The sequence below is a fragment of the Capsicum annuum genome, chromosome 10 (assembly GCF_002878395.1).
Source record: "Capsicum annuum cultivar UCD-10X-F1 chromosome 10, UCD10Xv1.1, whole genome shotgun sequence".
NCBI lineage: Eukaryota > Viridiplantae > Streptophyta > Magnoliopsida > Solanales > Solanaceae > Capsicum > Capsicum annuum.
In genome coordinates, this window is record NC_061120.1 from 182,538,474 (window position 1) to 182,552,785 (window position 14,312).

Genomic DNA, 14,312 nt, shown 5'->3' on the forward strand with positions numbered 1-14,312 from the left:
CGAGTTCATGACTGAAACAAATAAAACCGTGAGAATCATAAACAGTAAAAAATTGGTTGTGTGACATGTGTTGTCTAGGTGTACAGTAAAGCTCGATAGTTCAAAGATATCAAATCTACCAATTGACCGAGTGCATCCGATACATGTTCACTATAGACAGGGGCACTTCATGTCTATATAAACCTGCATTCTTTCACAGGTTTAGTATGAATTTTTCTGCATAAGCAAAACCTTTCTCTTGCTTCTAAAAATTCCGTGTGATCATCTCTCGTTGAGTGAGTTCAGAGAAAATGAGAAAGTTTGAGGTACCACTACATTCTGGTTGTGAAGCCATTTAATCCTGGGAGGAAAATTCCGCAACCTCGGGTACTTGAGATGAATTATTTCCTTAAGGATACTCTGTGGATTCGGAGAACTTGACTTATTCTGCTTCATATTTTTTTTCTTTAAATAAAATAACACACTTCTTTTATAGTTCATATTGAACTTGTGTTGAGGGTGTTGGAAAACTTCATAAGTGTTCTTGATTTAATCTTGAACTTGTGTTGAAGTTGTTTTGACATAATACAGATTGTGTACCCAAAACAACATAAAGTCCTACACGTTGGGATAAATTTGGAAGTTGTCTTTGAACTAAAACCTGTATTTGTTTCCTGGGACTGCTTATCATGAGTTAATTGTTATCTGACTCCTTTTAAATGTAAAATTTACGTGAGTTTTGAAGCATCGAGAATGTTTTGTCCTAATAAAGATTTGTTTCATATATATATATATCTATGCACACACACACATTGAAACACAAAACCTGCATGGAGAAACACACACATATTCATCAAGCACAAAGATATGGTAGAAGGGATTCGAAAAGAATTTAAAAGTTTTTTGAAGTGAATGAAGAGGTTTGATTTTAATCACGATCTCGGTTCGGTTGCTGCTTTTTCCTTCGAATGCTAGCAAATCATCGTTGTATGTAGTCCATTTATCTAATTTTACCACCAAAGTTTATTTTGTTGCAACCAATTTCATTCCCAGGTTTTCTTCCCTATTGTTCATATCCATTGTGTTCACTAGATATGAATTGAAGCTTGATTAAGTTGTCTTCATGGTGAAATTCTAATATTTTGTGGACAACATAAGCTTGATTAGTTCTTAAAAACTGCATTATGTATTATTTTTTATTTTAATATTTGATTAAATGTTGCATTATGTATCATCGGGCCTTTTTCATAAAGCACTTGATTATGTGGTATAAATTTTAGGTACATTGATTTATAAGTTAACTTGGTTACCTAATTAGCAGGAAGTTAATCTTTTTTCTGGCACTACGTTTTTATAGCATGAACGTAGCCAGGTAAAATTAGTAAGAACATATTCAATGAAAATGGCTAAAGAAAATGTAAGACAAATTTTTAATTAGTAATTTATTTGGCTTTTTTTGTTGCCTTCAAGATTTACTGTATGTATGAAATTTCTGAAATTGTGAAATTTCCAAAGGTAAAATTGGAGGTTGTCAAGTTTCCTTCAACTTCGAGAAAAGAAGTGTAACGTAGTGACACATTAGAGGAAGTTGAAAAGTATCGAAAATATTCTTTCAAGTTTTTTAATGTGATGAGATCTTCATAGTATAGTGCGATGGTGCTTATATTTTCAATCGTATCAGGAAAGAGTATTTTTATGAGCTAATATTTAAAAATTTATATTTTAAATTGATGCATAAATAACACATTAAGTCCGGAGAAAAAATATTAAGTTTTCAAAAATATAATTAAAAGAATTCGAATGCTACTGCTGCTGAAGATGTGGCAATTGATGTTTACAGATAGTTATCTGAAAATCCTATACATATAATTTAATATTTCTTAGAATTTAAATATGCTTTTATGACCGCGCGAAACGCGGACATATTAACTAGTATTTAATTAAAAAAAATTCATTAGTGACATGTCTAACTTTAATATGCATATAATAATATATCAATTTGCTCAGCGTGTGAAGAAGGTGCTGCTTATTATTTCGTTACCTAGGCGACTGGTTTCTTCCGGCGCTTAGTTTTAATCTGCTTTTTATTTTTCAAAGAATTGAGACCTATAGCCTTCAAGAACATACTTGTACAATTTGCTTAAAGCTTATATACACGCACATATAATGCATGTACAGAAGTGTGTATGCTTAGATTCATGTATTATCAAGTGGATAAACAAACGGACGATCGAAGCTGTTCTTTGGAGAAAAAAATTGCACTGCTGGAACGTTTGTTTGCACAGTGCAAAAGATGCACAAGTTTGATTTGTTTGCACGGTGCAAAAGATGCACAAGTTTGAACTTCAACAATAGCAGCAGAACCACAAGTCATAAAATGAAAGCGCGCGCAAGTTCAAGCATCCACCCAGGTCAACTGAGTTTTCTAGGAGCAAACCAACAGTAGGCGCAGTAGGCCTAACATCTGAGAATACTTTGCAAAATATTATTATATGAAGAACATGATCACCGTCTTCATTAGTATCAGTCATACATACCAATCCTGAAATCAGTATAAACAACGCAAATGGGTATTTTGTGCAGACCCATGCAGACATTTCATATAAATGGTATGCTATGTTACTCCATACCACTGTTGAAGTACCCACATCGGATGGGGTATGGGTCACTTGGTCTCCTAATATGGTCCTAAAACAATCCTCCCTCAGGAGCTAAATTTGGGGATTGAGTTAGACCCAAAATTGATTTCTTTAAGAATAAGAACCTTGGTCTTTGTACTCCGTAGTGGACAAAATGAGGAAACCAGTAAGGAGGTAAGCGAGATTGACTACTACTATTTTGTATCCTTACCCTTCCCAAGTTGTGAAATTCCACCAGGTATGTTGTTCCTAAACTTAACACTATCCCGTTTCAAAATTTGGTACATTCCAAGTGCTTAACATAACTCAATCTCTAAGACGGCTATCAATAATTCAAATTTGCTAAGGCATTTCAAGGTTTAATGAGATGTGTATTACACCAACTTTTCCACTGGAGTAAAACTAAAGTATATTCTTTCCAATTAACACTAATACAACAGATAAGTCGAATAGAACATCTTATACCCCGGTGCCCAATCAAATATATATGAGATGGACAGATTAACTTATAGGATTTCATAAATAATGCAAAGTGCATGAGAAACTCCTAATCTAAACATGTTCAGTGCTCGGAAAAATATGTACAAAAAAAAAACTGAACAGAATAGTATCACTACACCTACATGAATACACGCTCAAACAGTCTACAGCTTAAGCTCTATCTGTACAATTTAATACTGATTACTAAACAACCATCCTAAGAAGCACATAAGTGCAGACGCTAAGGCAGACGAAGAAAGAGGTGGAACCCGTACAACTCGCTTTTGAGAGTAATGAAAAGAAAGCTAATCACTGGTGTGATATAATATATGTAGCATACACGTGAAGAAAATTATATATGTAACACTGGCATAAACAGGCAGAGGCAGTCATTGAGCAACAACAGAAACTAATATGTTGTCGCAAGTATATATCTCACTTGGATAATGATCTTGGAAAATGATTTTAAACTATGACAGCATGAGAGGGAGTCATCATCCAAATCAATAAGCAAAACAAGTACCATATGCTTCTCATAACTTTCTACTCTGTTTACAACTCGTATCAAAAGTATCCAATGTTTTTACACAGTTTACAACTAGCAACAGTAAATGAAGATAGTATCTGGAGAGCATCCCAGGCTTCTATTATTTTTGTGAGAGGCTCAAAAGCTTGAATGAACAATAGCAGTGAGCATGACTAATCGCAAGTCTTCAAGATCAAAATGCCTGGCATATATGGCAATAGAAGTTAAAAACAACATTCTTTTGACTCAATTTTCCATGTGAAATGGTCAGACCTTAATCTTTTCAAAAGAATCCTCCACTCCAGACCCTTAACTTGAAGCCAAATTCATCATTCGGACAAAAGATAGTACACGAACAAATCATTATAATCATTAGCAATTGCAGGCTATGTTGCTTTGACTCTCCAAAAATGTTTCCGCACCCACGTCAGACTCCCCAAAACTGCACTACTTTTGAAGTATCCGACACACACCGTCGATATTTTTTAAGAGCCCAAGCAACATAAATTGCGGGTCCTTGTTAGGCACCAGGAAAGCATTGAATGTAAAAACCAAAGACTTCATCCATAAGGACAAAAAGAATTGCACTAATGATCCCCCTTTTCCCCCAAACTAACTAGAAATCATGTAAGTTGAACGATAATCTAGCAAAACAAGCCGTGCAAGGAAAATTATGAAAACAAACAACAAAAGTCAAGTTCTTATTTCTAAGAGAAGTTTAAACCACTCTTACCTGGTTATCCTTTTGAATGTTGAACTTTTGTAATTGTGGCAATGCCATGATGTGGGTAAAAAGTACTAGATGGAGGTAGACTATGTAAACATGGAAGGTTTTAGGCGACGGGTGTCCCAGCCAAAAAACTAGAAAACGAGCGAGAGCTAGTGGTCCATGAAAACCTAAAGTGCTTTGTTCTCTTGAAAGACAACAAATAAACTCGTTCAAATACGTTTTATAGTTTAACGTGTAACAAAGTCTATATAAATCTAGTGATTCTCTAAACTAAGTACTCCCTCCGTCCTATTTTATGTGTTGCCATATGACCGGACACGGAGTTTAAAAAATAAATGATGACTTTGTAAAGTTTACAAATTGCCCCTCTTAAAGTCACTTTAATGTTTACTTTTTAGTTGTCTTTTCTTATTAAATAGACCCAATAAGGATAAAAAGGGATGATGCCATTAAATAGTTGTCAAAAATAAGGAAACATGAAATTCTTTTTGGGACGGATCAAAAGGAAATGACGACACATAAAATGGGACGGAGGGAGTACTTTTTTTGTATGTCTAAACTAACTACCTCATAATAATATATGCATTTCATAATATGGTCTAAATACAACATAAGTTCCTAGCTTTGGATTCTGTGTGATTCCATGGCACAACAAATTGAGTAGACATTCCATATAAATGGCAGGGAGAAGGCATGAGTACCCCGAAATTATCCCAGGCTTACTGTTAGACACCTGCATTTTGCAGGGTTAACTCTCACGTAATGAACCCGTCAAACAAGAAATGCGGAATTTCTGGCAGGCAGTGATCTACACACACTGACACGTGTATATTTCACTTCTCCGGCATGCCAAAACTTAAAAGGGGTGTTTATTTCACTTCGGAATAGTAAGGCTGAATCAAACCCTACAAAGTACAGGTGTGTAAATAAATATTTGGGACAAGTTTGATGGGATAATTATGACGTTTTCCTGAATGATACTTATGTCACTGCATGCTCCAATACACAAGAAATCAAGAATTGTAGTCGCAAAAACTCACTTCAGCCCAATTCATATGGCATTTTTTCATATTTTGGAATGTTCCTAACTATTGATATCAATCTATTTCTCAGCAACTTCCAATAAACCAAATTCAGTAAACTTTTATATCAAACTAACTTCTCTAACTATTGCTGAAGCATGTTCTTCCGCTATCACTAACTAAATAAGTCTACGTACACATCTTTGAATTCCATGTTTAGACAAACAGCACATATGGAGAAACTTTATGATTTCATACACAATGCAAAGTGCTTGAGGAACGCCTCAAAAGACAAAAGAGTTGGAATCTCTTACAACTCATTCCTGGGAGAGTGACGAAACACTAACCATTGGTCCAAATTCCCAATCCCATATAAACTTGGGATTACTTGACAGAAATGAAAATCGTGGATATCAGTTGAAATCCCTTGAATGTGATTATACTTTGGAAACAAAATAATACAACCAATAAATGCCAATTAAAAGCCCACGCCAAAATGTAGTGTCAAAATCTATTGGTAGAGATATAGCACACTGACATATTATTCACAAGTAACCAACCTTGAAAATATATCGACCTACGTGAACCGACTGCAAGCGATTCAGATGTCTATCACAATGCATACGGTGATGTTCTAGCAGCCATATTAGCAACTTGAGCCTGCATCTGAGCAGCCCTAACCTTCGATGCAGTAGCACGATGAAAGAATTGTTCACGTGACAACAACCTTATGTTCCTCAAGTACTGATCAAACGGTATTGCCCCGCTCTGTATAGCTTTGTCCAACGAATAAATCACATCCTCTAACGCCAAATCTGACGCCGTGCAATCCAGCATCTGCTTAGAAAGATTATCGCAAGGCTCAAATGCCGTATCCACATCCACATTCCCTAAATTCTTCAACTTCCCTTCATTCTCCCTCAACCATCCTTCTAACACATCACTATTCATCAAAACCATCTGCAATTGCTGCTCCAACTCCTCTTTCTCATCTTGCATTTCCTTCAACCCTAGCTTCAACACCTCCTCCCGCTGCTTCAACACTCCTTGCGCATTAAACAACCCGTCCACATCCTTCTCCCGCGCTTCCCTCAGCCTCGCTATATCCTCACTAAAGCTACCAAGTAGCTTATCTATCGCATTCCTCCTAAAAACCTCCTCCCGATCCTCCGTCTTCACCGCCGCCCCATACGGCGGCCGTAACGCTGGCTGCTGCTGCTGCTGAAATCCCCCAGGCGGTATCGCCGGCCTAATCACCTGCGACACGTGACCGATCCCCGGAAAACTCGTACTCGGCGGAGGATGCGCGGTCTGGCTCGGATTAGGGTTAGGGTTTGAATCCGGTCTAACTTGCGCGTAAAGCGGGGGATCACGACCAAAAAAATGACTCAAATTACGAGCCAATTCAACTAAATTCGAACTAGGGTAAACCCAATTCTGCAGATACGGAATCGAAACAACGCCAGACGGATTCACAAACGGATGCGCACGCTTAATGACCATATCTCTAGTGGGGTTAACAAAGACAAGCGGTGGATGACGTGGGTAAGACTCCATGAGCCAAATAATAACGGGGATATTGTAGGTAACTTGGTGGTATACCATGGGGACAGTACCGATGACTTGTAGTAAATTGACAGTACGTCCATCGTTGTGAGTGAATGAAGCAGTTTTAGGTTGAAGTGAAGGATGAATTTCGATAAGAGAAAGGAGGTGTTGTCGGATTAACCATTTGACGTCTTCCGAATAAGGAAGGGAAGAAGGGCCGCGTTGAGAGAGAACGCTGCTGAGGAATTGTTGGATGTATTGGGAATTTGGAGGCATCATTAGGAATGAAGGGAGAAAGGGGATCTAAGGGATTTAAGGGGAAGGAGGGGGTTTAGGTTGCTTAGAGAGATGGTGAACCGCGTATGCAGGAAAGGGCTTTCATTTTATTTTTTTGCTGAAAATAACAGGGAAGTTAATCGCTCGGGAACAAGGTGGAAGAGTTGACAATATGCTCATTCCGTATTATACCCTTCATTCAACCTAAAATCTCATTTTAAAAAAATAAAATAAAAAAATTAGTGAGAAATAATTTATATTTATCTTAATAAATTTTCAAAAACTCTTTTAAACAGTAATAAATAGTTGATCAAGTTTTTTAATATAGCTTTTTCATTTAAAAAAGAATAATCTATTTTGACTTGACATAAAATTTAAGAAAATAAAAAAATTTAAATTTTATGTTCTTAAATTAAAGTTATTTCAAATATACCAAAATATTTTTTAATCTTATAATCTTAAACATGTCATGTGAAAAGTTAAAATTAAAATACCATCAAAAAATATAAAGCTCACTTTTTTTTAACGGACTTAAAAAAAGTAGGTTATTCTTTTACTGAGGGAGCATATTTTTTTCACAAGTGCTTTTATGGAAAACTACATTTTTAGCTTATGAAACATTATTTTTGCTACTCTCCAAAAATATTTATTTTCTCTCAAAAAGTTGATCAAACACCTCAAATTTTTAAAATAAAAAATAAGCACTTTTGAAGAAAAATAAATTTGGCCAAACAACTATTAAAATAAGTGTCACTTTACATGCATTTTGTTTCTATGATTTATATATTGTTCATAGTGTATTATGTTATATCGTTTTCTAATGTATGTAATGAACATAACATTTGGATAGATTGAATCATTTTTCGTCATTACAATGATCTCGCACATTTACAATTTTATGAATAAATCTATATGAAAAATAAGATACGAGGATTACCATAAAGAAAAGGTAGGATAAATGATAAAATAGAATTATTAAATACTAATAAGTAAAGATAAAGTGGGGGGAGGGGGGGGGCAAGGGATAAGGTAACCAGCGAGCACACCAAATTAGTCATTACTTAAAATCAGAGGCAAACCCAAAATTCGAAGATAGGGGGTGCACCATTATATGGAAAATAATCATGTCGATTATCAACTACATAACTTGACATACGAATTTTTTAAACTTAAAAATTCTAAAAAATATTATGGACAAAGTATAAACTTTAAAATGATCAAATGATATTAATGTAGTACTAATATAACAAAAGTAGATCATCCTTTAATATTATACATCGACGCGTTTTCATATTCTAAAAACGGTCAATGATTGCATCGCTGCTTATATTACAAATATATCATTCTCAATATAACAAATTAAATAATCACTTAAAAATGTATCACCAATGCTGCTATGCAATTCATTCTTGATATGCTTCATGGATGAAAAAACTCTTTCTTCAGTTGCAGTAGCGACTGATAAAATCAACATCAACTTCACAAGTAAGTACGCAAGAGAATAAGTCTCCACAAGATTTGCATTAACCAATGCTTTTGTCAAATCACCAATTTCTTTCAAATTAGAAAATATAGGATCACAATGTCGCATGTGCATAATGAAAGTATCAAGTTGGTAACTAAGCTCTCGAAGCTTTGATTCACCAAACCCATCCGGATAATGCTTGACCAATATCATTATTTTTTCTTTATCAAAATTAGCAAAAGCATTAGCTGGATTTAAGCTTGCCATATCAAGGAGCAAGTTACCACTCACAACATCAAAACGATTATTAAGCTCTTAAAGTTGCAAGTCAATTAGAGCATAAAAGAGCTCATCACGTAAGTGATGTGAGTAAGTAACACTAGAAGGCCTACGCTTTGACTTTCCTGAAAGACAAAAATCATTCATCTTAGATACCAATTGTAGAATCCCTTCCATCATCTCTCAAATTGTAATCTTTTCTTAGTAATGTCAAGAAATATCACGGCATTGACAATATCTTACTTTTTCCTTTGTAATGATGCACTTAGCTCATTGGACATCACCAATATCTTCAACATCAAGTGAAGCAAGAAAGCAAATTCATATTCAGTGATCATAGTAAAAAAAGCTCCGGCTTGTAATATACCGTTGGGATTCGAGCCTCCACATTTAATCGCATCAAGCACACGATCTATAGATGAAAATAAACCAATAAGTCATCCAATATTCTAAAATGTGAACCCCATACGAGTGTCACCTGGCCTTTGAAGTCCTCGTTGTTGATTTAATCCTTTTCCACTTTAAACTTCACCACTTTCTTGTAGTTGCTCCAACATTTCTGTCTGATGGTCCTGAAGTTGATCTTTGCGCTTAAATGATGCTCCTATCATATTCAACACATTAGTAATAATAGCAAAAAATTCATCTACGAGCAAATATTTTTTGACAACGGCTACAATTGTCAATTATAATTGGTGAGCAAAACAATGAATGCAATATGCCGATGGAGTTTCCTGCAAAACCAAAACTTTAAGACCATTCATCTCTCCTTGCATGTTACTAGCCCCATCATTTTTTTGTCCATGTATTTTAGATGTACTTAAAGAGTGTCTCATAAGCAAAGAGCATATTGTTTCTTTCAACGTTTTTGCCGATGTATCACCAATACGAACAATAGCAACAACTCGCTCATTCACTTATATTTTTTGTTAACATATGTTAGTGCAACAGTCATTTGTTCATGGTGTGATATGTCCTTAAATTCATCAACTAAAATCCTAAAAAAATCTCTATTCAAGTCATTAATTATAGTTTTCACGGTTTCTTGTGCACAAGTACTCACAATATCCTTTTGAATTTTTGAAGAAGTCATCATAGCATTTTTGAAGCATGTTTTAAAATAACATTGTTCAAATCAGGAAGCATTTTTCCTAGCCATTTCAAAATACCTAGAAAAAGATCTTTATTTTTGAAAGATTCACTTTTATCGTGACCTTGAAAAGACAATCTGAATTTCAAAAGGAACCTTGCCACATTAGTTGAAGCCTCCAAACGAGTATGATGCACACTTCTTATTTTTTTCAGATTGTTTGTTCAAAGCAACTTGAATTGATTGAGATTGATTCTCAAAATCTATCATTTTAGTGAAACATCTTATATGAACGTTATTTACTTCACTAACATGTAATTGAAATCGCTTCAAACTATGATTCCAAGACTTAAAGCTGGTTTTTGTAGTCATTTTTAATAAATAGCAACACAAGCAAAACACAATATCTTTCTTCACACTATACTCCATTCACCTAGAATATGAATCCTCATACCATGTCGAATTAAATCAGCGCATTTTCGTTCCAATTCTAGTTTGAGAAAATTGAGAAAGAATCGGCTGACAAGGCCCTTGTTGAATATAGTGATTTCTCACTTATATCGTATTGTAAAGTAATATTTATGAAATATGAATGGATTTTCTTTTCCTTGGATAGAATTTAAGTGAATTCACATCAAACTTTTCTATAAGACGATAAGACTTGTCTTTAAAATTAGAATTTGGTTGAGGAGAATAATATATATCCATTTCAATTCACAAGAATCAATAACAAATTTCTACAAAACAAAAAAATCATCAAGAATATAGATAAAAAATAATTATTTATTTATTTTTAATCAAAGCCCATAAACTTAAATAGAAGCAATAAAAAAAAATTTACACACTAACTTTCGAGCAACAAATTGATATTAAAAGCATTTAACATTACCCAAACTTAAATTAAGAAATAAAAAAAATAAAAGAAAGAGATGTGTACCTGTTATGGTGCACTAAATGAAGAATTGTTCCTTTCTCTTTGTTGTGTACTATGACTTTCTAGTTTCTAGGGAAATTCAGGGAAATATTTAGAAATACGGGGCTTGAAATGGGAGAATATCCAGCAAATATATTAATTAAGGGTGGTGGGTCCAGATGGGTGGCTGCCTGGCTGGTGACATTTAAATGTATAAAAGAATTGTAAATGAAAAAAATGGGTCCTCCATCAGAAATCGAACCTACAACATCGGGCCATAAAGGAAGCTCGCATTTGGGTTCCGAACCAGTGCACCCAGAAAAGTTTTATTATTGAGGGTGCACAATTAAATATATTAACACTTTAGTATGGTATCTATACATATATATAATTTTTTTAAAAAAGTTACCGGGTGCACGTGTATCCTCGTGGAACCACGTGGATCCACCTCTGCTTAAAATGAGACTTTTCATCGTTATCTAACAATGAATTTTAACGATACAGTACAATGAAACTTAAGTTCGAATCAAAACAAATATTGAATTTACTATTTAGACTAATAATAAAATAAAATAAATATTTTTCTTATTATATCAGACATCGAGAAGATATTCGTTAGTGGAAACTTTAATAGCCACATTATAGTTACCTCTAATGATTTTGACAAGGTCCATGGAGGTTTTGGTTTTGACAGAAACGGTAGTGGAACATCCCTTCTGAACTTTGTTATAACCTTTGAGATGGTGATAGCTAATTCGTGCTTCTCGAAGAAGGAAAATCACTTAGTTATCTTCCGTAGTAGGGTGGCTAATGTTGGATTCAAAATCGAGAGGGCATATGCAGAAACTATTAGTTGCGAACCATCGTGATGATAATTTAGAAGACACATAAAACAATACTAAAAAGATTAATATTATTATATAATTTCGTCAATTGGCCTACATATAAAACCTAATATTAAAAGTATAATAACTAATGAGAGAGAAAATCTTCCCCCTAACAAGACTCTTTGATGACTACATTATGGATGTTATTGTATTGTTGAATAAGAAGGGGGTATTCTATTTATAGAGTTTCAAAATCTTTCCTTCAAGAAAGAGATTAGCCAAATATGAAAAATAATTATATTTTTCTTTCAGAAAAAATAAAAGTAATTATGATATTACTTTTATTTTTCTTTCAAGAAAAATAAAACTTAGATTTGGTAAGAAAATTAGGGCAAAAACCCTAACAATCTCCCCTTTTTGGCTTGATTTTCTAGCAAAATAATCATGATATTCCTTATTCACACGATCTTCATATATCATTGTGGCTTACCATGATTAAAAGTTGATATGATTTACAAATTGGATCCCTATGCGTTAAAAATAAAAGCATGAGTTGATATTATTGGAACCTTGTGTTATAAGTAAACAAGGCTGAAAGTAGAGTCTTGTGCATTGAAAGTGAACAAGATTAAAAGTGGAGCTCATGCGTTAAAAGTATATGCCTGAGTTGAAAGGATCTCAAACGTTAAAAATAAGCAAAGGTTGAAAGTTGGACCCATAAGCATGTGTTGATAATTGATTTTGTTTTAAAAGATGGAGCAGCGGGATTGTTGAAAATATGATTGAAATTTCTTATCCCCGTTTAGTTGGACAAAAATCTCTATTATCATCAAATTGGTTGCATCTTGATTTGAAACCGCTTTAAACCTGCCTTCAACTTTGTTTCATCATTGGACCATAGACTCTGATACTACCTGTTTGGTTTGAAATTAAGAAGGTGTCATGTGCAAGCTTAAAGTTTGCAAATCATGAAGACGATAATCCAGATGACAAAGAAAACTATAATAAAAAATACATATTATTTTATATGATTGGCCAAGAAGCCCACATATTGAAAACTAAATCAAAAATCTTAAAATCTATTGGGAGAAATCTCCCCTTAAATAGGAATCTTTGATGACTACATTGTGTATGCCACTGTGTTGTTCTATAAGAAGGTGGGTATTCTATTTATAGAGTTCCAAACTCTTTCCTCTAAGAAAGAGGTTAGCTAAATATGAAAAAAAAAACATATTTTACCTTTCAGAAAAAGTAAAAGTAATTATGATATTACTTTTATTTTTTTTTAAGAAAATAAAACTTAAATTTGATAGAAAATCAGAGCAATAACTCTAACAGCTAAAACTTAAATTAGCTACCTACTCTTTCAGAAGGGAGATAGAGGCCTACTCAAAGATTGCAAGGTCATACCGAATGAGACCCTCACTACATAACATAAGCTTTTACTTATGAACTTAGAGATTATGAGGGGTAAGAAGAAGAAGAATCTTTATGTTCGACCACAAATTAAATTGGGTTCCTTGACCCCTACCCTCTCTCGAGATTTGAGGAAGAGGTTGTTGGATATGAAAGCTTGGAAGAGTAATGGGGATGCGAATAGAATGTGGGAAAGATAACTAGTTGCATTCGAGAGACAACTATAGAGGTGCTTGGGGTGTCGAGGATCAAGTTTGGTGGTCATCGAGGGGATTGATTGTGGAATGGATAAGTTCAAGGAAAAGTGAAATCTAAGAATACAAGCTATGTTAAATGGGGGTGGAAGAAAAGGAAGAAAAAAGTATGAAAAGGGGGATTTATAAGGTGACTAGGACATCGGCGAAGGTAGCGATCACTGAGGCTAAGACAACAGCCTTTGAAACACTATATGCAGCTATAGGGGACAAATGTGGGGATAAAAAACTTTACCGGTTTGTGAAGATGAGAGAGGGTAAGGCCCAAGGACTGTATCAAGTGAAGGACATCAATGACAAGGATGATAAGGTATTGGCGAATCAAACGTTCATCAAGTAGAGATGGTAAGCATATTTTCATAAATTATTGAGCAAAGTAAGTGATAGAGCTATTTTGCTGGAGGATTTAGAGTACTCCAAGAGATATGGGGATTTTAAAAATTATGGCTATATTACGGTTGATGAAGTGATGATGTTATTAGTAAAATGAGTAGGGAGAGAGCGGCTAGACCTGATGAAATTTCGGTGGAGTTTTGAAAGAGCTAGGTAGGGCAGGTATGAAGTGGTTAACTGAGTTATTCAATATCATTTTTAAGACGACTAAGATATCCAAAGAATGAAAGTGGAGTACAATGATTCCACTGTACAAGAATAAGGGAGACAACTAGAATTGTAACAATTATAGGGGCATTAAGTTGTTAAGTTACACTATAAAAGTTTGAGAGAGAATGGTGGAGTTGAAAGTGTGGGAGGGGTGTGTCCATATCTGAGAATAGTTTGAATTCATGCAGGGCGATCTACTACATATTTTTTTCATCTGCTGCAGAAACTGATGGAGCAATATCAAAAAAGGAAATAGGACTTACAT

General features: G+C 34.5%; 2 protein-coding genes across 2 annotated transcripts; both read right to left on the reverse strand.

The window, feature by feature from the left end:
• Positions 1-3,416: 3,416 nt before the first annotated feature.
• On the reverse strand, positions 3,417-7,373 carry LOC107843415 (protein ELC). Its single transcript, XM_016687705.2, has 2 exons — positions 5,937-7,373; positions 3,417-3,826 (listed from the first exon to the last, which is right to left on the reverse strand). Exon 1 carries the CDS (start codon positions 7,201-7,203, stop codon positions 5,989-5,991), a length of 1,215 nt encoding a protein of 404 aa, XP_016543191.1. The 5' UTR covers positions 7,204-7,373; the 3' UTR covers positions 3,417-3,826; positions 5,937-5,988.
• A 1,151-nt stretch (positions 7,374-8,524) lies between these two features.
• On the reverse strand, positions 8,525-11,420 carry LOC124887846. Its single transcript, XM_047397762.1, has 4 exons — positions 11,357-11,420; positions 9,477-9,617; positions 9,188-9,356; positions 8,525-8,924 (listed from the first exon to the last, which is right to left on the reverse strand). The coding sequence occupies exons 1-4, from the start codon at positions 11,418-11,420 to the stop codon at positions 8,525-8,527; spliced, it is 774 nt and encodes a 257-aa protein (XP_047253718.1).
• Between the last annotated feature and the right edge of the window lie 2,892 nt (positions 11,421-14,312).